This window comes from Lutra lutra, chromosome 4 (genome assembly GCF_902655055.1).
Source record: "Lutra lutra chromosome 4, mLutLut1.2, whole genome shotgun sequence".
Lineage (NCBI taxonomy): Eukaryota > Metazoa > Chordata > Mammalia > Carnivora > Mustelidae > Lutra > Lutra lutra.
The window spans coordinates 110,106,216-110,131,525 of NC_062281.1; the positions used below are offsets into that span (position 1 = coordinate 110,106,216).

The following is a 25,310-nucleotide window of genomic DNA, read 5'->3' on the forward strand; positions in this document are numbered from 1 at the left end:
CAAACTCTGCACTGAGCACAGAGACTGACATAGGGCACTATCTCATGACCCTGAGATCATGACGGTCAAATATGGAATGTCTTATCTTTTATGAAGTCGAAACTCGTTGGAGAAAAAAAAAGACAATAAAAGCACAGCCTTCCTTAACCTTTGTTATTGTTGCTATCTGTCCTCTCTTCAATGGCAATGCAACACTTCATTACAAAACACATGATATTTGGTTCTACCTAGCACTTAAAACAAGAGACACTGAAAATCTCAGTGAAAGAAATTAATAGAAAAATCAAACTGTGTGCCCGCAGTGGAGTGGAGTGAAATTTAAATTGGAAATTTAATAGGGGAAATTTACAAGAATAACCCCACGAATTAAATTGAGAAGAACCTCAGATGAGTTATTTAGCAAAGACAGTCCTACTTTCCCTAAAATTCTAGACTGTAATACAGAATGCAATTGCTCCAGTATCCAAGTACTTGGTGATGACTCATTCTTCCAGAATCCTCAAACCCTCATTACTTTAGCACATTTTTAGGTAATTGGTATATTTTACCATAAATTGATTTATTATTTATCTTTCTTTTTATGCCCTACATTTTCCTAGATTACAATTAAATGTTAAGACTTTTAAGAATAGGGGTGCCGGGGTGCCTGGGTGGCTCAGTGGGTTAAAGCCTCTGCCTTTGGCCCAGGTCATGATCCCAGGGTCCTGGAATCGAGCCCTGCATCGGGCTCTCTGCTCACCAGGGAGCTGCTTCTTCTTCCTACTTGTGATCTCTGTCTATCAAATAAATAAATAAAATATTTTTTAAAATACATATATATATATATATATATATATATATATATATATAAATTGTGCTTTCAAAGGCAACCATGAATTGCCAAAATATTTGAGATTTCATAATACGATTCTGCTCCTCCATTCAATCTGGATGTTAAATAGGCTTCTCCTAAACATATACTCATAATATAAGCTCTATCCCAAAAAAGTTAAGATAATTTTAAAATTTTCAAATCAAGAGAAATAAAAAGGTCACTTTTCTCAACTACCTAATCATTGTATTTTTGAATATACAGAACTATACACATGCCATATATCATAAAATGCTAATTATAACAAATTAGTAAATTTAAAACTTAATTTTGGAAAAACACAGGTATTTAGAAACACATCATTCTTGGCCTTATTTACGAGACACCCAGCGAAAACCCAATCTAGTGCCCTATCCAATAATCAATTGTATCCACCATTACCATCACCTTTCTCTTGGTAATGTAAATGTCAAGACTAAAGATACAAATAAAATTTTAAGTAATATACATAGATTTTACTATACTTTACTAGAATTCACTATGTATGGTAAAGACAAACTTATTTTCAGTAGTTTTAATAGACTCTAAAGAACAAATCGCATCTACTTCTTGCTACATGAGTTCTCCAATGGCCTTAAGTAAAAAGAAATAACATTCTGTCATAAAGATAGTCACTACTCCATTTAATTTACTTATATGGGCATGGCCTTAGGATTTAAATCCAGAAGCTGTTAGTCCAGGATATTACAAGATACAATTATATATTGAAGAAATAAACAAAAGACAGATGGTTTTCATGCTTCATTGATCCAAACAACAAATCTGCTGAATCCCAAATGATATATTTTCCTGAGCTACTGATTGATAAATATGAATTGTAACTGATTGTAAAAAAAAAGTTTATTGTCTAAAAGTCATCAGGAAATAAAACAGTCACTTTCTTAAACTATCCATTCAGTATATTTTCTGAATATACACAATCAATGTATTATAAAATACTAATATTCTCCTGTGCCTCACTGTAGACAGAGGCGCATAGCAGGAGAAAATCAATGAAGCAAGTATCTTAACTTCCTTCTTTGCCATCCACTTTTGCAAGAACATTTGTCTTCCAGGCATTTGGGAAAATTATCCTTTCTGTCTGCCTTTGTCCTCACAAAAAGTGAGAGTGAAGTAAGAAAGATAATGATTTATTTGAACAAAAACTAGTTTTCGGGAGCCAAGCAATAGAAATGACTTCTATTCTTTATTTTACTTTATTTTTATGACTTTTGTATTCCATCAGAATCTGAAAATATCTGTGGTTCACTTAACACTAATATCTGTAAAATTATAATTTAAAAAGCAACCAGTTGCTTACAAATTCTTGCACCTTTAATTTTACCAATTTCACTTATCAAGATGCATTTTAGCTTGGAATCAAATAAATACTTAGCAGATAAATTTCAGATGGGAAGAATGCAACATGGACAGCCCTGCTTTTAGCTTCCCAAGAATAAGAGCAGATGATGATGATGACCGTGACCACCCCATGTTTTACCACGACCACAAATACCACTTTCCTCCCAGCAACACATGAAAGTTTGTGTGTGCCCTATCCACTCAGTGTTGCCTTAATTAGACTAAGAAAATGACAAGCTTCAGAACTTCCATCTTTGAGATGAGAAAATTCCATCCCAGAGAGTAAGTGCATTATCCAATTTTACATGATGATTTAATGCTGTAGCTTAGATTAGGAACCAGATCTCCTAACACCCACCTCAGCATTCTAACCTGGATGGAATATACCACAGAAACATTTCCTAGGAAAGCGCCTGAGAATTTGTGGGAATAAAAACAAAGACACCTCTCCACCCCCACAAAAAAAAATGTATAAAAAGATAGATAGAGCCATGGTTACTCGGTTCCTAAATAGATTACCATCTACTCATGGGGTTCATTTATTTAATTATTCTCTTTACCATCTCCCCTCTCTACTAGATTATTCCCAAAGGCAAACAAGCTTTTCTTAATGACATCCGCACAATAGTAGAAATTTCCCACGACCCTTTATTTCTCTACCCTCATCTCCTTGCTTTTTCTCCTTTGAAAGAATCTCCTATAGCTGCTGCTTTAATTTACAGTCTTCAAAACCAACGGTGATCCAGCTTCCGTTCCTAACACTGTCTTCATTTGATTCTGTGATCACCAGGGACTTCTTGCTGCTAACTTCCATGATCATTTCTGTGAGCTTATTAGAGATCTCAGTGGCATTCCTCACAATTCAGTACTTCATCCTCTTAAAAGGCTGTGTGTGTGTGTGTGTGTGTGTGTGTGTGTGTGTGTGTGTGTGTTTCCTTAACACTACACTATTTTTAGGTGCTTTCTGTCGCTTCTTTTGAGCTCTTCTGCTGGGTCGCCATGCCCCACAGTTCTGTTCTAAATGCTTTTCTCTTTTCTCTATATGTCCTCCCTCTAAGGCAATTTTAGCCTCTGGCTTTCCCTAGACTGTTAAAACTCATCTCAAAAGTGTGTCTATGCTCCCTAGATTTTTATACTATCTTCTTTACACCTCCACTGGCATGCAAACCAGTCATGAACAACTTAAAATAATCTATACTGAATTCTTGATCTTTTCTCCCAAATCCATTCCTTCCTCAGTCACTTCCTGTGAGTAAATGGCAATACAATCTTCTTAGCTGAACAAGCCAAAATTTGGATATTATCTTTGGCTATTTTTTTTAACTTACGGTTTTCTTCAATTCCTCTTTTTATTTTCCATTCTTTTTACTTTCCTATTTTTACTTTCCATTCTAACATCTATTCTGAAGCCAGTTCTATGAACTTTATCCCAAAAAATATAACCCAAACCATCTACTATTTTCCATCCCCATCACCACTTCCATCATCCCTCACCTGGCTCAATGTGATAATCTCTTAACTGGTCTTTCTGCCTTTACTGTATTCCCTCTAATTAATTTCCATATGCTACCTCGAGTGATCTTTTTAAAATGTATCGCTCACATTCTGTCACTCCCCTGTCTTCTTAAAATTCTCGGATAGCTTTCTATCATACCTAGAATGAAATCCAAATACTCTGACTTTACATAGCTTCATCTTTTGGACCACCTCTCTAACCTCATCTACTTTTCCACGTGTGCTCTAGACACACTGGCTTTTTTTTTTTTTTTAATGTGTGTGTTAACTCACCAAGCATATCCAGATATAGGACCTTGCAAGAACAGTGATAACAGCTAACATTTATTAAGTTATAGGTATTTCTTAATTTTCCCAATAACCCTGTGAAATAGGTATTATTACTGTTGTTACCCATGAGACACTGGGAGGTTTAAAAACTGTTCAAGATCCCCAGAGAGTAAGTGATAGAATTAGGATCCATATCCAGAGAGTCAGGAATGACCACCCTGCCCCCACCACCAACCCACCCCCCACCCCCACCACCTCCCTGCTCCCCCTACCCCCTCCCCCCGCTCCAGATCTAAGACACTGCCATCTAACTGATCCACTGCCTGAATGTCCTTCCCTTCAACTTAGATTCCATGGTTGACTTCTTGGCAATTAGCTCTCAGATTAAATATTACCCTTTCTGAGAGGTCCTCCCTACTCACCCAATCTAAAGCAGTGCCTCCCCCCAGGTCACTATCAAATTATTCTACTTAAATAATCTGCATTAAAATTTTTCCTACCTGATATATTGCCTTGTTTGCTTATTTCTTTCTTTTATCCCCTTTCTTCAAAATGGAAGCGTCACCAGAAAAAAAGGTGTCATGTTTTGCTTACCATAGTAATTCTAGTACATAGAACAATACTTGATGCTCATTAAATCTTAGCTTGATGAATTAATGAATAATGAAGTGAATAAATGAGTCAATGAATAAATGACTCATTTAAGATGTTATTATTTAAAATTGTTGATACTTTGAGCCATTATAATTTTTTCACTTCAAGTTATTAATGCTATAAATTTTGGTTTACTCGAAGAATTTCACTGCGGGGTAGAAAGTTATGGGGTCAAGATCAAATCCAGGGTGGTGCCAGGAAGACAAAGGCTGGCATTGCACATTGTGAGTCACTGGGCAGATGGGAGATAGCTAATGAGTGACAGACAGGGAAGAAAATGATAGCGGAATCACATAGAAGAATCAAAGAATGCAAAACACAAAGTTCATAAATATTCACAGGAATCTCTCTGGTCAGAGACTACATATAAAATATTTTTATTTGGAACCAGAGCTCACACAATTTCACATGCAACATTTTAAAATATTTTTAGAGAGTGAGATTGAATGAGTATGAGCCATTGGGGGGAGGGGCAGGGGGTGAGAAAGAATCTCAAGCAGGCTCCATGTCCAGTGCAAAACCTGATGCAGGGCTCCATCTGACAACCCTGAGATCATTACCTGAGCTTGAATCAAGAGTTGGACGCTCAACTAATTGAGCCACCCAGGTGCCCCATATGCATATTTTTAAAAAATGGTTTACATTTAATGGGTTACATTAAAAAATCATTCACAGAAAAAAACAAAAACAAAAACATTCACTGAAATCTCAGAGTTAAAGTTTGCAAAATTATACTGATTTACCAGATTATAGAGATAAGTTTCCTTCACACACTCAGGACAACTACCAACAAGACACATATACAAGACCAAATCAGTGAGATCTAATAAGAAATACATTTGCTAAATATGTCCTTCCTCGACAGTCACGTTCATTTTCTCTTTTAATATTTTATTTATTTATTTCAGAGAGCAGGAGTAGGGGAGAGGGGAGGCAAAGGCAGAGGGAGAAGGAGAAGCAGACTCCCTGTGGAGAAGGGAGCCTGAAGCAGAGCTTTATACCAGGACCCCGGGGATATGACCTGAGCTGAACGCAGATGTTTAACTGACTGAGCCACCTTGGTGCCTCCTCACATTCATTTTTTATAGAAAATTAAACATGAGAAATGAGTTGAATTTGCTTGTTTCTTTCTAGGTTTGACAATTTAAGCATGTTTTGCAGAATAAATGCAAATGTGGTTTAAAATGAGATTAAATTTCAGGTTAGCTAAGTAGGCTGTTTTAATGGGAGAGGTGCTTATATATTTTAGTACTCAGGGCTGAATTTCTATAATTTTTATTTAATATTAAGAGATACTCTGTGCACTCAATGCTCCATCCTTCTTCTCCCAATATAATTTTGGTCTGAAATCACTGCTTCACTTAACTTTCTTTGTCAGTTGATTCAAAAATAAAAAAGAAGAAAAAAAGAAGAAATGGAAAGGATAAGCAATAGTACTTTGAGAAGGTACAACACATGGGCCTATTTTATCTCCCTGTTCCCCTTGTATTCCCAGCACCTAGCACAATATTGGTACATACGTACTCAGTAAATGGTTGTTAAGTGAATAAATGAATTATTTTACATTTAAATATTAAGAATTGGTTTTACAAAAAAAAGGCAGGGGGCACGCCTGGGTGGCTCAGTGGGTTAAGCCTCTGCCTTCGGCTCAGGTCATGATCTCAGGGTCCTGGGATCGAGCCCGTCATTAGGCTCTCTGCTCAGCAGGGAGCCTCCTTCCCCCTCTCTCTCTCTGCCTGCCTCTCTGCCTACTTGTGATCTTTCTCTGTCAAAAAAAAAAAAAAAAAAAAAGAATTGGTTTTACCCTCTAGTGTTTTTCAGAGAAAATGTCCATTGCTACAAGAAGAAAACAAAGTCATTTTTAGTTTAGATGTCACAAGCTTTTAAGTCCTGTTGTAAATTCTGTCTTAATTCCTGGTCTAAGTGATCTAGGCTCAGCAGTATCCCTCTGCCATATGGATACAATGTTGGGTTATATCCAAACACCACAGAAGCCAAGACACCTCAAGCGACTGATGTGCTGTCAGTTTTTGGAAATGTTGATTATATGAGATTCATGGCACAATTCCTAGTCCCAAATATAGTTCTTGTACAGGTTTTAACCAATCCATCCAACTCAATTCATATTAATGTTATGTTACATAAACCGAGTCCAGACACTCACTCACACCCATAAAATGAATCAACACTTGAAATATGCACTTATTGGAGGCAAATATGGGCTTTGCGTGTTCTTGCTGTGTCCAAACTGTGCTTCGGCCTTGGGGCAATGGAAACTATATTAGAGGAGCTGGCTTGGCTCATAAAGAAGGTTAAAAATCTCATTTTGAGTTTGAATTGTAGAGTCTGGCCGTCGAAAGCATTAAAGCCCAACTCCATGACTACAAAATCTCCATTCACTTTCAGTACCAGTAAACAACCTGAGGTCACTATAATTTCTTCCTTTGTTTCCATTTGGTCATTTCCTCTGGATATAAAGTGTTATGGAAATGAACATTCCATTATGTTTATGTTTCATATTGAGACCTTATATTGATCTAAATCCAGATTTAGTTTTAACTGACTTGTGAGATGCCAGGTGTCTTTTTTTCAAAATTTCATTCATCGTTAAAAGATATGTTCACTCTTTCCTTTTGTGGTCATTGCTGAAATTGGCCAGTGGCCAAAATGAAATTCAGTCCGTCTGTGACTTCTGACTCGAGCAAGAACTGTAAAAGGCACTTTCACGCACCTTCTCAAATCTACAGGAAGAGTATGTCTTACTTTCTTTCCAAAATCTCAGACAGAAGTACAACGTTCAATGTATGCCCATACGAAAAGATGATAAAGTGTAGGTTGGGTGAGGACACTACAAAAGTCAGCAAATTTGCAAAGTAGACCAGGTTTACAGGACAAAAGATGTCGACATCGACACTCATTGAGTACAGTGGGAGAAGGCAAATGGCCCAGCTCCCCGTGTGGACATCTACCCTAGCAAAATGGTTATCACCAAATTAAAATTCGATAAAAACCACAAAAAATCCTTGAATAAAAAGCCAAATTGCACCAAGTAAAAAAGGGCAAATATAAGGAAGAAACAATTGAGAAGATGCAAGAATAATGTTATATACAACTTTTAATAAAACTGTTAAAAAATAAAGATAAGGTATTTTTCAAGAAATTTTAGGCTAATTTTTCTTCCTATGCAAAGTGAGGCATATTTTTCTTAGGTCATAGTCACAATTTTGAAAATTTTAAAATGTACAGCATTTCTACTTGAATCATATGCATAATATCTCTTAGTATTGCTCCTACACATGTACCAACAAATGTAATCATGTATTAGCTTTTCTTAACATCTCTATGTAATAACTGGTAAACGTAATTCATAGTAAGGATTATAATTTTTTAAGGTTGAAACAATTAAAAGGAAAGAGATTGTCATGACAACTGTAAAACAGAGGTGGAAGTTTAAAGAAGATAATTTCAATCTAGTCCTTACAAGACTGAAGCCAAATTAAAATTCAGAATACTCACAGCTTTCATTTCTGGAGATTATTTCAATCTTTAATTTCCACTTACTTCCTAGACCTGCAAGGAAGCATGGCATTTAAAAACCTTTCCATAAGCAATACGCAAATGCAATTTTTGCTTTTTTAATTAAGTTTTTATAACTATTTTGGCTTTTAAAATAATAATTTAGGGACACCTGGGTGGTTCAGTGGGTTAAGCATCTGCCTTTGGCTTGGGTCATGATCCCAGGGTCCTGGGACTAAGTCCCACATCAGGCTCCTTGCTCAGTTGGGAGCCTGCTTCTCCTTCTGCCTGCACTCCCCCTGCTCGTACACTCTCTTGTTCTCTCACTCTCTCTCTCTCTGACAAATAAATAATCTTTAAAAAAATAAAATTATAATTTAAATATTATGTGCACAAAACTAGAAAATTATATACTTGGAATAAAAAGGACTTAGAATAAAAAGGAAGTCTCCTTTCCTGAGGCAACCACATTTAAGTTTAATTTTAGGGCTTCAGATGGTTAATTCTGTATCTCTAATAATATACTTTTTTTTCTACTTTTTTCAGGGGGGTAATCAGTTTTGGACATTGTTGTTGTTTTTTTTTTTTAAAGATTTTATTTATTTATTTGACAGACAGAGATCACAAGCAGGCAGAGAGGCAGGCAGAGAGACAGGAGGAAGCAGGTTCCCTGCTGAGCAGAGAGCCCGATCCGGGACTTGATCCCAGGACTCCGAGATCATGACCTGAGCCAAAGGCAGCGGCTTAACCCACTGAGCCACCCAGGCGCCCCAAGTTTTGGACATTGTTTACTGACTTTCTGCTAAAACAAAATGCAGACCTAAGTCACTTAGCCAAAGGCACTTCTTTGTCTCCTCATAGTACAGTTTTATGACTATTCACAGTTCAACGCACACCAATGTTGTAACTTTACACCTCAGATTTAAGTCTTTATTATTTTTTCATCAGCTATAGGAAAGCTCTTTTCACACCCTATTTTTAAGTATGATGTCAGTTACACCTCCATCTTTCTTTCATCTCCTCTCTTAATTTTTAATTCTTTCATAGTGTGGACTTTACCTAGTCTTCCATGTTATCATGGTTTAAAACATTTTGTTGTTTCTATAATCACAGAGTAGATGAAATATCTGTCAAATATTCTACAACTAGTTTATGGGCTGATTCTATAAGTCAAACATGACGGTTTTCATGTGAGGAGCTAAGCGGGGACTCTGCTGTAGGACTCTGCTGTATTCCTTTCCTCTGAGTCCAACTTCCTATCATCTGTGCCATTCAAAAGGCAAAATTTCTAGAAATAAGTTCAAATGAATTTTCCTTTAATGCTTGTACTTCAATAATTGACTTCACCATATCCAGTGTTTCTTAGAGGATCTCATACAGTATTTCCATATTTCAATTCCTCTTATTCCTGAGACCTCCCTCTGGCCCAGGTCTATCCATTCTGGACTAACTGCTCTCAAGGTCTATAGCACAGCTGTCATTCTGGGACAAGAAGTTACTGTTTTCCTGATTTCATGTCTTCTCCTGTCTTGGTTTACTGTTTATTTTGCTCAACATATGCTCAAGTAACTTAAGAAAAAGTAAATTGTAGGTAAACTTTGGAAAGTTTGCATGAGAGACAATATCCCTAGTACAGCTTCCTCTGATTTTTCTCCCTAAATATGAAATCACTGATTATTGTCTTCCAGAATCCAGTATTGATAAGCCAATGCCAGTCTAATTCTTACCTGTTTGCCTGTGACCATCTCACATTCTTTCTCTGAAAAGTTCCGTTTTCTTTATTAGTCATCTTCTAAAACTTCATCATAATTTTCTAAGACTAAATCTTTTTTCATTCATTATGTCATGCCCTTTTAGTCTGAACACAGTTTTCCCTCATGATAAGATAGTAGAGCATTCTTTTTTTTTAAGATTTTATTTATTTAAAAAAAAAAGATTTTATTTATTTATTTGACAGACAGAGATCACAAGTAGGCAGAGAGGCAGGCAGAGAGAGAGGGGGAAGCAGGCTCCCCGCTGAGCAGAGAGCCCAATGCGGGGCTCGATCCCAGGACCCTGAGATCATGACCTAAGCTGAAGGCAGAGGCCTGAGCCACCCAGGTGCCCCAATAGTAGAGCATTCTTTTTTTTTTTTAAGATTTTATTTATTTATTTGACAGACAGAGATCACAAGTAGGCAGAGAGGCAGGCAGAGAGAGAGAGAGGAGGAAACAGGCTCCCCGCTAAGCAGAGAGCCCGATGTGGGACTCGATCCCAGGAACCTGGGATCATGACCTGAGCCGAAGGCAGAGGCTTTAACCCACTGAGCCACCCAGGTGCCCCTAGTAGAGCATTCTTAACGAAAACTTTCAGAAGCCGAAACGGCGCAAATTAAAGCAGAAGCATTACTTTGTATGGAAAATTTCTTGAGCATTTGCAGACCCAGAAGATAACCTCTTTCAGGCGTTCCTGATACCTTAGGACACATCTTGAAGACAGATGCACAAAATAACTCCACATAGGGGCGCCTGGGTGGCTCAGTGGGTTAAAGCCTCTGCCTTCGGCTCAGGTCATGGTCCCAGGGTCCTGGGATCAAGCCCGGAATCGGGCTCTCTGCTCAGCGGGGAGCCTGCTTCCTCCTCTCTCTCTGCCTGCCTCTCTGCCTACTTGTGATCTCCGTCTGTCAAATAAATAAATAAAAATCCAAAAATAATAATAATAATAATAACTCCACATAAAGCACCGGTGCTCATAATCACAGTTCAAAGCTACGGCAGTTCAGTGCTGAGATTCTGAGTATTGTTTCCAGGAAAGGAGCTTGGTGGGGCAACTCTCACCACTCAGGGTAACACAGACTTTTGAAGGGTACACAATACCTGTATTTAGGTTTTGTAACTGGGAAATACCCTATAGAATTTCTTTGTAACTGGGAAATACCTTATAGAATTTCTTTGAAAATTTACTCTTTTCCCCTCCTTTCATCGTAGAAACTCACTCTTCAGATGAAAGAGCTTCTAAGTTGATCCTACATGCATCTATATTTTCCCTATATTTATGTCTTTTTGTTTTAGTTTTTGGGATAGCTCCTATTTTTTAAAACGTAACCATATTTTTAACTTCTTGTAGCTCTTTTGTGTTTTCCTTTTGCAGTGAATGGTCTATAATATACAAAACTCTCTACAGATCTTAGTATCTTCATTTCTCTCCTGCTCTGTATTCTCTCTCTTCTTATGGGATCTGTTTTCTCTGCACTTTTACTTTAGTCATTCTCATTGTAAGCTTTTTGAAAGCACATGCTAATCCTTGGCTACTCCTTCACTCTTAAAGATCTGAACAATGTATCTGCTTGGAAACTGTGTATTTAGGTAGGGTTTGCCGCTTTATTCCATAGTGAGAAAGACAGGAGACCACCAATGTAATGCTGGAGCCTTTGTTCTTGGGCTCTGATGCCTACATTAATTGCCCTAATCCTTTTCAAGTATTTAACACAGATTTGTAGATTTTTTTTTTTTTAAAGTTGCCTCCTGGGGTCCTGGATCTAGAGATGAAGACAGGATTGACTGCTTTTCAGGCATGCTTTCAATGCCCTGTATCTCACCCAATACCCTTACAGTAACTATGTTTCTGAGTCCCTTCTCTTCTTCAAAGTAGGGCAGCTTCCTCCTCAGCAACTGCCTTTCCTGCTTAGACACACTGATGCATCTTATCTTATCCTACATCTTTAATTACCACTCTACCACCTTCTGCCTTCTAGAAATTATTTAAACTTTCTTCTCTACTAAAGATTCTCATACCATTCTCTTTGCTTTAGGCTTTTCCACCCATGTTTTACTCCTTTACTATCATTTTAATTAGATCTTAGGAAAAAAGAAGATAAACACATGTTATTAGTCCATCATATTAAGCCAGAGTTATATTTCATATTTTACCTCATTTTGTTATTTGTATTTTAACAAAAGAATTTATTATTCATGCCTAAGGGGGGAAAACATGTTCTGTGGTATTTTTCAGGGGATGAGATATCTTCCTATTTATTTTAATTTTCTGGAAATTTTCTTGCACTTATCATCTATGAACTTAGAAATATTTATGCAGGACATCATTAAGGATCATATTGCTTTCACTTATTGCGAAGAATATGCTCAATGAGATTCATTCAGAATGTATTTGCTTTTGCCTAGTTCAAACTGATACTACTTACCCACGTATTGTTCATATGTTTATACCAAGTTGAGTTGATATATTCTAAACAGGTTTAGGCCAATGTTTTGCTATTCAATACAGATAATGCCATAAAGTCTCTTTAATTATTTGCTTAGTTTATTAGGTATGAGGAACTTATAAAGTAATTCATTTATATAATGTATATAAAAAAGCCATCTTATCCAATTTCTTTCACAAAAGGAGAAAAAAATGTATTCCATTCAGGTTTCATGAAGTGCTAGAGATTACTAAATTTGTAGTTATCACAGAAATAATAGTAGAAAATATGACATTATCATCCATCATCTTCCTAACTGAACAGCTTAGTATTTTACAAGTTACAAATTATTCTTATGAGAAACTCACACAGAGAAAAAGGAGTCAAAAAAAGCTCTAAACTACAGTTAGTAATGTCCTTGATCTGCTTTGGGGATCTGTTCTTTATCTTCCAAATACATGGGAATAGGAACTAATTGGAAAATTATAAGTTCTAAGGATAGGCAGAAAATGGAAGAAACGTTGAACAAACAGAACCAAAAAAATATTAAGCAAAAAAGAAAAGCAAGGGAGAAAATGGGGCATAAATGGATGAAGAAGGTATTCCTTTTTATAGACTAAAGGTCAACATTTATAGGCACTCATATTGCCTTTCACAGAGTGTATAAGTCACTTTTAATTTTTGGTGTTGAAAATCTTAGAAAATGACTGAGTTTCTGTTTGGCTTAGGTTTGGGCATTTATAAAGTCTGAGGTTTTCCCAAGATTCTACAGCTATGGTGATAAGAATATTACAATTTTTCAAGAAAGTCATTAATTTTTCTACAGGTACTGCATTGACTGATATTCTACATCTTTCGTTACATGTGTCTACAAGGTCTTGAGGGCTTACGTTTTTTGGAATTTTTTTGTTTGCACCTTCAAGGCTGCTGTACCGGGCCCTGCTACCTGCACAAGGCTTTTGCCCTTCAAAATTCTACCTCTTTCAGGTAGATCATGGTTGAATTTTTATATATATAAAGATATCTTTCTAGAAAGATATCTTTCACAGGAGCTGCTCATTCACCAATACTTAAAATCAGCTTATAGAGTTCTTTCTGGCTTGTATACGTTGTCCAAAGTCTCAAGCCATAAGGGAGAGGGAAAGGTAGGAGAGCTGATGATCAGGTAAACAGGTCCGTGGTCAATTTGTGTAATTTTTCTGACCTCTTTCCTTAAGTGAAGCAGCTGCTAACTCAGTATAATGATAATGACTTCCCTCACTATTTCTTTCCAGACTGTACAAACCATTTCCCATTTCAGAACTCCTCTACTCTTTGGATTTACAGCATTGAAAAAGCAGCTACTCATGGTTCAAGTTACAGTTAAAGGCACAGAACCCAATATGAATGGTCATTCATTCAGAATATGTGATATTAATCTCATGGATTTGCTTTATTTCAGGATCCCTTTCTTTGCTCTTGAGTATGGTAGGAGTTTGACTTTGGTATAAATATGTGTGTTGCAATCATTGGTCATGTTCACCCAACATGTTTATGTTTCTTTGATTCCAGCATGTGGCAAATTGATGAAAATCACAGGCCCAATTACAGTCAAGACATCTGGAACCCGATTTGGCGCTTGGATGACAGACCCTTTAGCATCTGAAAAAAATAATAGAGTATGTTGCTTCCACAAACACCTTTGCTTAGAATCATACTTTATTTGCACTTTATGTCTATCGAATGATTTATTTTCTTTAGGAATATTAGTTTCAAAAAAAAAATAGTTTCAACTTGAAAAGTGTTAACGTTGTTTGCCAAGTATTCTCCGTTTGATAATATGAACATATCTACAGCAACCTTATTTTAGTAAAATATTCCATCTTCTAATTCAACAGTAAAGCTAGTTCAGTTTTTATTCGTTTTAGTCTTGTTTTATGCTAATAAAGAGCTAATTACAAGTACAAAAAGTCTCTACACACTCCTTCTAAAACCTGCTCATTAGTGTGAGGAAAAAAAAAAATAACACTAAGTAAGTGAAAAACTCAAGAGCAACTGATTCACTAACAAGCTAAAATATCCCTGGAATCTAGAGGTAATTTTAAAGTAAATAGTACTGAAACTTTTGGAGTATATTTTCCTAAGTTGGCAATGTCTGCATTATGTAAATCAATATACTGGAAACTTACCATAGCGCTATTTATGGTCTATCACAAAATTCAGTTCACATTAAGATTCTCAAGGGTTACATGCAAATGAGATTAGTAGCTAAATTAATAAAATGGTTACACTAAAAAACAGCTGTACCTATAAGGTGATCCAATTAACAAGCGTTACTGTAAGTTTCTATGGTATCCATAAAGGAGAAATAAATGAGTAAAATTAGACCATATATTTTTCAGAGCAAAAGAATATAGTTGCTAAAGGTAGTATTTTTTTGCTGTTATCACTGATTTTACTGATCCTTCAAATGAACAAAGTAACGTGAATTGCATTGATACACGTTTCGTTCACTTGATATGCACTGAATGGTCAGAGAAACAAATAAATAATAAAAAGAACAGAAAGCAAATCAACTTTAAGGCAGTGAATTCAGTTGTTTGCTTTCCACGTAGACAATCCCACAATTTTCTCCTGCAGTGCTATCACATTGCAGGAGGTCAGCAGTAAAATAATAAGTGGCTTCCAGATCCTGAGAATGGAGGTATTAAAATGTGCTGACTCTCACTGTCTTTATTTTGGAAATCTCAGACAAGTACAGAATTTAGTCACTCCTCTATTTTTTTTTCCCCTTTTCCTCAGGTCTGGTACATGGACAGTTATACCAACAATAAAATTGTTCGTGAGTACAAATCAATGGCAGACTTCGTCAGTGGGGCTGAATCACGGACATACAACCTCCCTTTCAAATGGGCAGGAACCAACCATGTTGTCTACAATGGCTCACTCTATTTTAACAAGTATCAGAGTAACATCATCATCAAATACAGCTTTGATATGGGGCGAGTGCTTGCCCAACGAAGCCTTGAGTATGCTGGATTTCACAACGTTTACCCCTACACATGGGGTGGCTTCTCAGACATCGACCTAATGGCTGATGAAATAGGGCTGTGGGCTGTGTATGCAACGAACCAAAATGCCGGCAATATAGTCATCAGCCAACTTAACCAAGACACCTTGGAGGTGATGAAGAGCTGGAGCACTGGCTACCCCAAGAGAAGTGCAGGGGAATCTTTCATGATTTGTGGGACACTGTATGTCACCAATTCCCACTTAACAGGAGCCAAGGTATATTACTCATATTCCACCAAAACCTCCACATATGAGTACACGGACATTCCCTTTCATAACCAATACTTTCACATATCCATGCTTGACTACAACGCAAGAGATAGAGCTCTTTATGCCTGGAACAATGGTCACCAGGTCCTATTCAATGTCACCCTTTTCCACATCATTAAGACTGAGGATGACACATAAGCAAATGTAATTTGTTTTCATTGATTGAAACCGTGTCATTTGTGATAAACTCTATAGAACCCCCTTCTGTTTTCCCTTTATTGTAACTTCTCATCATTTCTCCAAAGCATTTTTTTTTATTATAAAGTTGGTTTGTCAAAAATCAGCCGAGCCTGTCTAAATTGACCTGTTGGAAACACATCTTAACTCCTAAATTTACGGGGCCTATCATGTCCTTGTCGTGAAAAGCACTAAAAAGAGCTTAAGCATCTAAAGTTATAGTTTTGCAAAAGGTTAATGATCTGCCTTATATTAGAGTCAGAGACTAATGATGGCTTAAATGCATGAATGTCTTCTTTTTTAATTCTGTCATTTTTTACTGTCTTTTGCTCTACATCAGGAAATATTTTGGTAGGAATTAGGGGAAAAAAAAGCACTTTCCTCCCATTTATTTCTAAAAAAGATTTAAGGATTTTATTTATAGGGAAAATATATTACTCATTTTGCTGTTATAGAATTCTCTGATGCGGTGCTGTACAGTCATTTTTAAATCTCTTGCTAACATTTTATTGGCAATATGTATTTCTACCATTGTAACCACCATTGTGCAATTGTATCTCTTCACTTCTGTGAAAGTAAGTAATATTTTTTATAAAATACACTGAAGTTTAATCTCAGTAATTATTATGGGCCAATTTTCAAGTGTGGTCAGGAGAAAATATCTTCTTGGCTTACCCCTTTATTTAAATTTATAATCAGGAAGAAAAATCAAACTAAATTCCTTACATAGAATATTTCTTTTACCCCAAATTTATTGGATCACTAACACTGAATGCTAAAACTAACTACAGATGAGTTACTCCATTCACTTCACTGAAAGCAACCCACATTGTTGCTTGCAAAGATGCAACTGAGTCAGAAAATTTTGGATTTGAGTTGACTTTACTCATTTATTATACAACCAACCAAATTTTGTTCTTCATAAATAAGTCTATTAGTGTTTTAACTTAAATTTTACACACAACTTGCAATAATGTAATTACTTGTGTCAGGACTCTGAAAGTACATGAAGCACATATAGAAACTCTTAAAAAGAAAATTTCTGTGAGGTCATCTAGATTTACATTATGACCCTGGAGAGTTACTGGCAATGTGAGTGCAAAAGAAAATGATGGGTAGACTTGGGAGCTGTCTGTGTGGTTTAAATGTGCAAAAAACCAATTCAGGAAACAAGATGGGAGGGCAACCCCTTGTTACCCTGATTCATAATGTGTGCAGAAATAATGTAACCAAAAAAGAAAGTTTTAATAACATTTTATGTTAATAATCTCAAAAACATATAATCGATATTTATCAAACATGTCATTGAGTTTGGATGTCCTTTCCATATGTTAAAAATACTTACCTAAGACAGTTTTACAGAAACTAGAGTGTGGGTTGGTTTTACAATTTAAAAAGTATATTCTATAACAAATAATGTGTAACTTAAATTGTGGTAAATGTTTAGTTTCACACATACATAATAATAATTTCCTTTGTAAAGTAAGGATATAGTAATTCAGATAGAGCATTGTGTAAAGAAATGCTAACACTTAAGTAATTCATTTCAAATGTCACAAGTAAAACGTAATTCTCAAGTATCTCACTGTCAAAGTCATAGAATTAAATAACTCAATCTTGAGATTGTTCAAGTTTAACAATGGTTTCTTTACTTTTTGCCTAAAAAAAGTTAGCATGACTTAGCAACCACTCTGGGTCCTTTTGCAATGTTGTCTTCTCTTTTAAAATGTTTATATAAGTTCTCCTCTGCTTTTGAGAGTTAGAAAATTTAGGGGATTCACTTGTCATTGTACACACACCACAAAAATAATCAGCCAATACTTTGTATATCAAGAGTTTGTATGAAGAAAGAAAGTTAATTTAAAAAATGAATGAATTTTTAAGTAGATGGTCTCTGATGGATATCTGGGTCTTCATTACTTGTTTTTTAAAAAAATGATGTAATATAGTATCACATACATTCAAAACCTGGATGATCACAGCTTTTTTGTGAGATGTGCAGCTTGTAAAGCACTTTATTGTTTTCTATGTAAGGTATCATCACCACATCCAATTTCTAGTGTATGTGCTGCTAGGGCACGCACAGATTTTATTATTGTCATAGAAGTGGGGGTAACATGAATTTAAAAATGTGATTTGCATTAAACATTTACAGTTTAAAAGCATTCTTCTTAATAAATTATTATCAGTTTTGTGCCTGAAACAAGAACTTACTCTAATCACTGTTTTTTTTTAACTCTCAAACAAATTTTATGAGGGAAATAACTTACTACTTTAAAATCATTTACATAATCCTATCAGTAAAGAAATCCAAGCTTAATCCTAAATGAACTGTGCAACTGGTATTTTCTGAATTAACCAGATCGTTAACAAACTTCTATGTCATTCAAATAATAACATGATCATGGTCTGATTGTGTTTGTGTGACCTTTTTATTTGTGGCCCTTGAATCACAATACTTACTATCTACACATATATCTATTAGTTCATAAAATTATAGTGTTTCAGTGCATTACCAGTATGTAGGATAAAAGAGAAAATAATGATATACCTAAATATAACATTACAAGTAATTAGATAAAATTTACCATAAATTCAAAATCTCTGGTTTTTATCACTGTACTCAGAGTCATTTCATCTTTATAATCCATATTACTCCTTCTAATGAAATCTTTTCTTCAGAAACAATTTAATCCTAATGAGAAAATGGTCTTTCAAATCACTACCAAACTTACAAGTATAAATTTTTCACCCAGAAGAATTATTTTTTAAATATAACTATACAAAACTGTTCTTCTGTTTTCCTAAAAGTAAAAGTTATTTTCCTACTAAGGTAAGTTTTACATATAATAGTCCTTTAGCTTTATTCTCCTTAAAGAGTATATTTCCAAAAAGAAAAAAGAAAAAAAGAAAACCCTACTGGTCTCCTTAGCACTCAAGATTACCAAATCATTTCTCCAAATGCTAAATTTGAATGCAACTGATAGCAAAATTAAAACTATTCCTTCGAGTTAGAGTGAATATGAAAAAATAGATAGTGAAGAGTTTCTAAAAGCTAAGCCTTCTAGAAATATATCAGACACTTTTGAAAAAAGAATTGAAAAATGGCAACTTGCTGGTTTGACCAAGAAGGTACAATTATATCCTTTACGAACACCTTGAGTTCCTATGACATTATAAAAGAAAGGGCATTTACAGACAAATTTTACTTCGCCTTCTCTACCACCACATGATAAATGGACCATAAGAACTACTATAAAGTGGTCTACCTTGCACTATATGCAGGGAGAATTAAATTAAAATTAGCCATTATAGGATGACACAAAGCCTTAATCTCTGACTGCTTATAGGTAGAGACACTGATTTCTAGAGAGTCCCAGAGGAACTAAATATCACTCAGTTCAGTAGACTATATCCATACTGAAATCAAGATCATGGAATGGTTTCTGGTTCTAAAATTAACTAAGCTTAGCATAAATAAATCTCTTAGGTAATAATTTTTAATAATCGGTGACTCCTCAGAGAAGGTCTGGGCTTTGTAAAATATATTGTTTTGAATTTAACTTATATTAGAAAAAATACAATGAAAACATTAGTTGATGGAAGGAACACCAACTTCAAAATATTCTAGCTATTTTTCTATGAAATAATGAATCCAACTGATGACAATCTCTTTAATAGAAAACTGTTCTACTCTTTTAACCAATCCATATGAAAACCTCCCAACTGACTTTACCAAGCTGATTTATCAGATTCACATCTTAAAATTATTTTATACAGCTTTTGCCTTTTGGTTGAACTATTCCATTAGACTTAGAATAATTTTAATCCTGTTTGGATTCTGCTTTGATTCCAAAATGTCAAACTGGTTACCCTTTAAAGCTCATTTCATGGTTGCCAAGTAAGTTTTACAAGCATAATTATCCCTAAACATGTCCTGAAAATGATATAAGGACCTAACACTGTACCTTGCCAAGAATATTTAGTATCTTTCATAACTATAACCATCTTAAAACATTATTCCTAATTAGAGATGTGAAGCAATGTGGTAAATAAGGAGAAGTTCTCAGGAATACCTTAGTGCTACAAGACATTTGCTGATATCATACACACAAATACGGTTGTATTTGGGTTGCATCCCTACCAATGGTATAGTCTGTCTAGAAGAGCTCACACCCATATTCTAAATAAATAAATAAATAAATAAATAACCAAAATTTCACCATAATGTATCATTCCCTACTACAATCAGACCTGGAAATACCGTATTTTCAGCAGACATTTCCAGAAGATAAATATTATATGACAAAGGTCTTGAAAAGACCTCAAAAAATGAGCTGACTAAAAGAAGCATTAGCCATTTCAAATTTAAGCATGTTATAGAATTATCATATTGAACTTGGTAATACATATCCAGCTAAGCTTTTTGTCTATGTCACTCTTAACTTCATGAACTCATATATGTTACCAATACGTAGTTTATGGGCTTTCCAACTAGGTAATATTGCATTATTTATTCATTTATTTGAAAAATAAGCCCTGAGCAAAACTATGTATCTAGACAATTTCTAGATGATAAGGATAGAACTGTCAACAGATAAGGTCTTCTTCATGTGCTTACATTTTAGTAAGAACAGGCTGCAAAAAAAAAAAAAATAAATATATATATATATATATATATAAAGGAAAAAAGTTATGATTGTACTAATTGTTGTGAAGGAAATAAATACTTTAAGTCATTAAAAGTGAGTGAATATTTGTTAGGGGCAGGGTTGGGGTAGGAAGTAATGTATAAGAGGGAACAGTAAAGAGTGATTTCTCTTAGAAGCAGCCTGCCAGGCAAATTCAGTCAAAGAATGGAATGTCACAAATCTAATCCACGTACAAAATTTAACATCTTCCTTTATGTTCCTAGAAATCCATGGACCAAGCATTTCTTGATATGTCTCTATTACAGAAGTTATTTTTTTAACTTGGAGTTTAAGGATATACGTCTGGGCATGGCTGAACCCTGAAAATATGTGCTAAACTTAGTGTATATATGTGGTTGTACATTCTTTCATGTAGAGACTTCAGAGCTTTCATCACATTCCCAAAGAACCATGACCCAAAAGATCACTACCATGTCAACGCAACCTAATTTAATCACAAATTTACTAAACGTCTTTATGATAAGCACTGAATGTCTGTCCTCTGTCTTGCAATCCAAAAATTTCAGCTTGCTTCAGAAAGGAAAAAAATCGACACCCTAATATTATGGGTAATTTTTTTTTTCCTCAGAAGAACTCAAGATTAAGTCGTTCTCTATAAAACATTTAAAGGGACTTAATACTTTGTTCAAATCTAATTATTTTTCTGTGATCCAGTCTGTAGGGCATCTTCTTACCAGATTCAGTGACCCAGACTCTCTATTTTAAGACTCTTTTAACTACCTGAAACTGGAGAACATTTTTTATAATTCTAGCACAGCCTTTTGGCAGCCCCATTAGAATCTGACTGATACTGAGCAGACCCGTGTGCTTCCTCAAATTGAACGGCAAACTCCTCTTCTGAAATTAGCAAGAGTGGCAACACAGAAACAGCGAAAACGAAAGGTTATACCACTTGTCTTGCTTGAGAAATTATTATAATTGATATGTATGCAATCTACAGCTACAGAAAATACAAAGATTTTTATTAAAAAAAAAAATCCTCCAGTCAAGTTTATAAAGTGATGCTGAGTAAAGCATTGAAGCAGCTTCTGTCAGTGATGTTTTCTTCCCCCCTCCCAACCAAAGACTTTGAGAAGACATTCATTAGCTTCTACTTTAATGTGAACCAAAAGGAATAAAAAGAAGTATTTTTATTCTCTCTCCTCCAGTGTCCTTATTAAACTCCATTAGAAACTACTCTTGGAATATGCAGTATGCATTGAAAAAGAAATGGAATATGTCTTTATATGAGTAATGAGTTTCTATATAAATGATATTCTTGCCCTTCAGGTAAAGCTTGGCCCAGCAAAGTGGCTAAAATGCATAATTAATTTGTGATTAGCTTTTCTTGCCATTCTTCCTTAGAATATGTGCACTGAACATAACCAAAAGAACTCTTTCCATTGTACATTGCTTTCTATTTTTCAAGGCTGTGTCATTTCTATTCTTCCATGTATGGCTTTACAACAGTTCTGTGGAATAAGGAGGGCAAACATTTTTATCCTTAATAAGAAAACAGAACATTTATGTTTCAATGTTTATATTTCTCCATATATATTCCATAGCACTTAATATGTTCCAGACCAAAGTACGTCTCTTTCCCCCAACCCTCACCGCTTTTCCTTCTCACCTCAGTTAACAGAAACATCATCCCATCCTCAGCCTTCCTTCCCACCACATCTTTGGCTCTTTAAATGCACCTTCCCTTACATTATGAGATTCTCACGACAAATAAAATATGACAAAATTTAAACATATCTAAAATCTGAATTAGTGCCTATTTCAGATGTTTGTTCTCAACAATTACCTCCAGTTCGTTTGGTTCACTCAGTGTTTTCTAGCTCTCTTCAATCAACTCTCTAATCTCCATTTCTATACTCAGAATTGGGTGGCCTGTTTGGAAAAGCTTCTTTTGAATACTGACCTCTGATTTCTCCTATGTAATCAGTTTTACCTTTTGCTTTGGCCAAGGGACACTTCCACCAACCATGGCTTTATGAAATGCTCCCTGACCCAAGCAATCCCTCATTTTGCAAGTCAGACTAAAGGGTAAATTTTATACCTTCCTTCATAATCCACATTCAAGTCTGACATCTTACTCTCTTTCATTAAATTCCTATTCATCATTCAGAATTCACTTAAAACATCTTATTTCAGAAGTCTATACAAAAGTCATTCTTTTGTGTTCTTAAAGTATTAATCTTGTATTACTGAAATTATTACCTCACATTATTTGTTTCCTCCAAGTTAGTATGGACTTCCCCAGAGTAGGAGCAATTAATTATTTTCCTTATTTATCCTGGCAGTTTCTAACACAGAATAATCCCATAGTAAATGGTATTAACCAAAGAAGTATAAGATGGAGTATCTTCTCATATCTAAAAATACGAAAAACTTTGTTCCATTCTTAGAACATCATAAGAAATTAACTTTTCCAAATTTATTTTACTGGAAATAAATTCCTATCTCTTACTAAAGTAAGATTTTAAATACAGGAAGTGTCAAGAAGGTAAAAATGGCTTAACTTGCTCTCAGGTGACTTTTCTCTCCATGATACAGAATTCTATTATAGGACAAAATACCTTAAAAGGGTCACCATAGTTATTTGCCTTATTTCTCCTCTTCACACTAATTTCTAAAAAGGAAAAAACATTTTAATTTTCACCCACTCAGTTTCTTATTTCTTTTTTTTTTAAGATTTTTTTTATTTATTTGACAGAGGGAGAAAGAGCACAAGTAGGCAATGGGAGGAGGGGAAGCAGGCTCCCCATTGAGCAGGGAGCCTAATGCGGGACTCGATCCCAGGACCCTGGGATCATGACCTGAGCTGAAGGCAGTCGCTTAACCAACTGAGCCACCCAGGCACCCCTCAGTTTCTTATTTCTTATTTTGCCTTCATTTCTCCTGTAAGTAAAGACTTCTCTTAGGAATATACTTCATCTTTGGCACAATAGGGTTTTCTCAAAATGGCGTGTGCTACCAGGCCAGGAGAAAGTCAAGGAGCCATTCCTCCCCTCTTCACCTGTTACCCTCTCCTTCCTTATCCTGTGTTTTCAAAGGACACACCAACAAGAAATCTGATGGTCATTCATTTGCCCGTGAGTCTAAGTAAATGCAACTTGTAATGCCTTCTAAGTAGCAAGAGTGAAGATGGGTTATTCATCTACTGCAAGCAAGTCTTGCAAAGGCAGAATATTAGTTCTGAAGTTACGTTTAACTATATGTCTTGGTTTCTATAAACGAAAGCAGGAGGCTCTATCAGCGGTTTTCAAAAGCTGCCCTTTAGAGCTTGAGGTTTCCATAGGGATCCTTTTGAGTCTGCCATGAAAAAACAGACACGCTTAATTGAGGTGGGAAAATGAGCCACAACCTTCACTTGCTACTTCCAATAAAAGCAACTTCACTTTTATCTACCTTTTAAAATGTTCCTGTGTTTAGGTTTTATTGTCAGGAAACATTTTTTGTTGTTGCAAAAAAGAAGTTGAAAACCACTTAACTCGATGGTCCCCAAGGTTTCTTTCAGCTCTTTCTCCTATCTGTTATTCTAAATGATCAATAAAGGCTATGCATGAACTGGGACTCAGATCCTTGTATAGCTCAGATTGAAAGGTAAAATACAAGAAGGAAAGGAGAGACAAAAATGAAAGTTTAATTCAGTTTCCAAAAGTTTTCAAGTAGTTTCTAGAGAATTACCTATATTATATAAAAGCTAAGACAAACATTTCATACTGCTCATTTAGCCAATTAAAACTAAAACCTGCTACCTATCTCAGGCTATTCCCCCACTTACACAACTCAGCTTGAAATCTATGGTTCTTTCCTCTTCACACTTCTTTAAAGAACTAACCCTCTCACATGGTTTCAGCTTTACTGAATGAATTCTAAATCCATTTTATATCTCCAAGTTGAGAATTTCTAACTATCTAAGTGATACCTATACAAAAATGTCCCCTTAATTTAAAGATAGCATAATGATCAGTGAGCAAATCTTCCCTCCACCCATTTCCCTAGACAATAAAGTCTACTCTCCTTAACACAATACAACCATCCATCATTTAGCTCAACAAATAAACACTGAGGTTTTACTCCTCAACATTCCTCTCCTGCGATTCCTTCTACCCATAGCACTATATGCAGTGTCTTTCTTATGTGATTAATTCCTACCTGTGTTTCAAAGATGAGCTTAACAATTTGCTTCTTCTAGAAAGTTTTTCTAATTGCTCCTCAGCTATGCTCCCTGATCTCTTTTTATGCTGTCATATTACCTTATACTTGCCTCAATTATAGTACTTTTAATTAAGTGTTTAATAAAGTACTTAATTAATTAAATTAATTAATTAAGTACTTTAATTAAGTGTTTATTCCCTTGTCTGCCTTCCACCCTGGACTATGAGCTTTTGAGGTCATAAATGGCATCCAGATTAGCATAGTATTCCCTGATAAACTGTAGGTTCTCTACAGTTGCTGTAGAGAACTGTTGCTGGCTTGACCAGTCAAACCATTACATTTCACCAATATCACTGTTTTAGACATCGTTAATTCTTCCATTACCTTTATTTCCTATATTCAAACTCTTATTAAAATACAAATATCTGTTGTTTATTATTTCAAACGATTTTTTCCTCCATCTTCCTGACTCACACCAGAGCCACAAGTGATACAAGATCTCACCATCTTCTACCTACAAAGGGTACTACAAAAGTCTGCTGTGAGATATCTCTGTCTCTAACCTGTCCTCACAAAAATCTAATCTGCATTCTTCTGTCAGGGTCAC

The 25,310-nt window shown here is 35.4% G+C and overlaps 1 protein-coding gene and 1 pseudogene across 2 annotated transcripts in view; both read left to right on the top strand.

The window, feature by feature from the left end:
• The window catches only part of OLFM3 (olfactomedin 3), a 203,673-nt gene extending 183,252 nt beyond the window's left edge, over positions 1-20,421 (top strand). For both annotated transcript variants that reach the window (XM_047728403.1, XM_047728402.1), the window contains exons 5-6: positions 13,899-14,005; positions 15,129-20,421. In XM_047728403.1, coding sequence (XP_047584359.1) covers positions 13,899-14,005; positions 15,129-15,806 — 785 coding nt within the window. In that variant the 3' untranslated portion in view covers positions 15,807-20,421. The remainder of the gene's footprint in view (positions 1-13,898; positions 14,006-15,128) is intronic.
• LOC125099049 (60S ribosomal protein L26-like) lies at positions 7,319-7,751 on the top strand (annotated as a pseudogene).
• Positions 20,422-25,310: the final 4,889 nt, after the last annotated feature.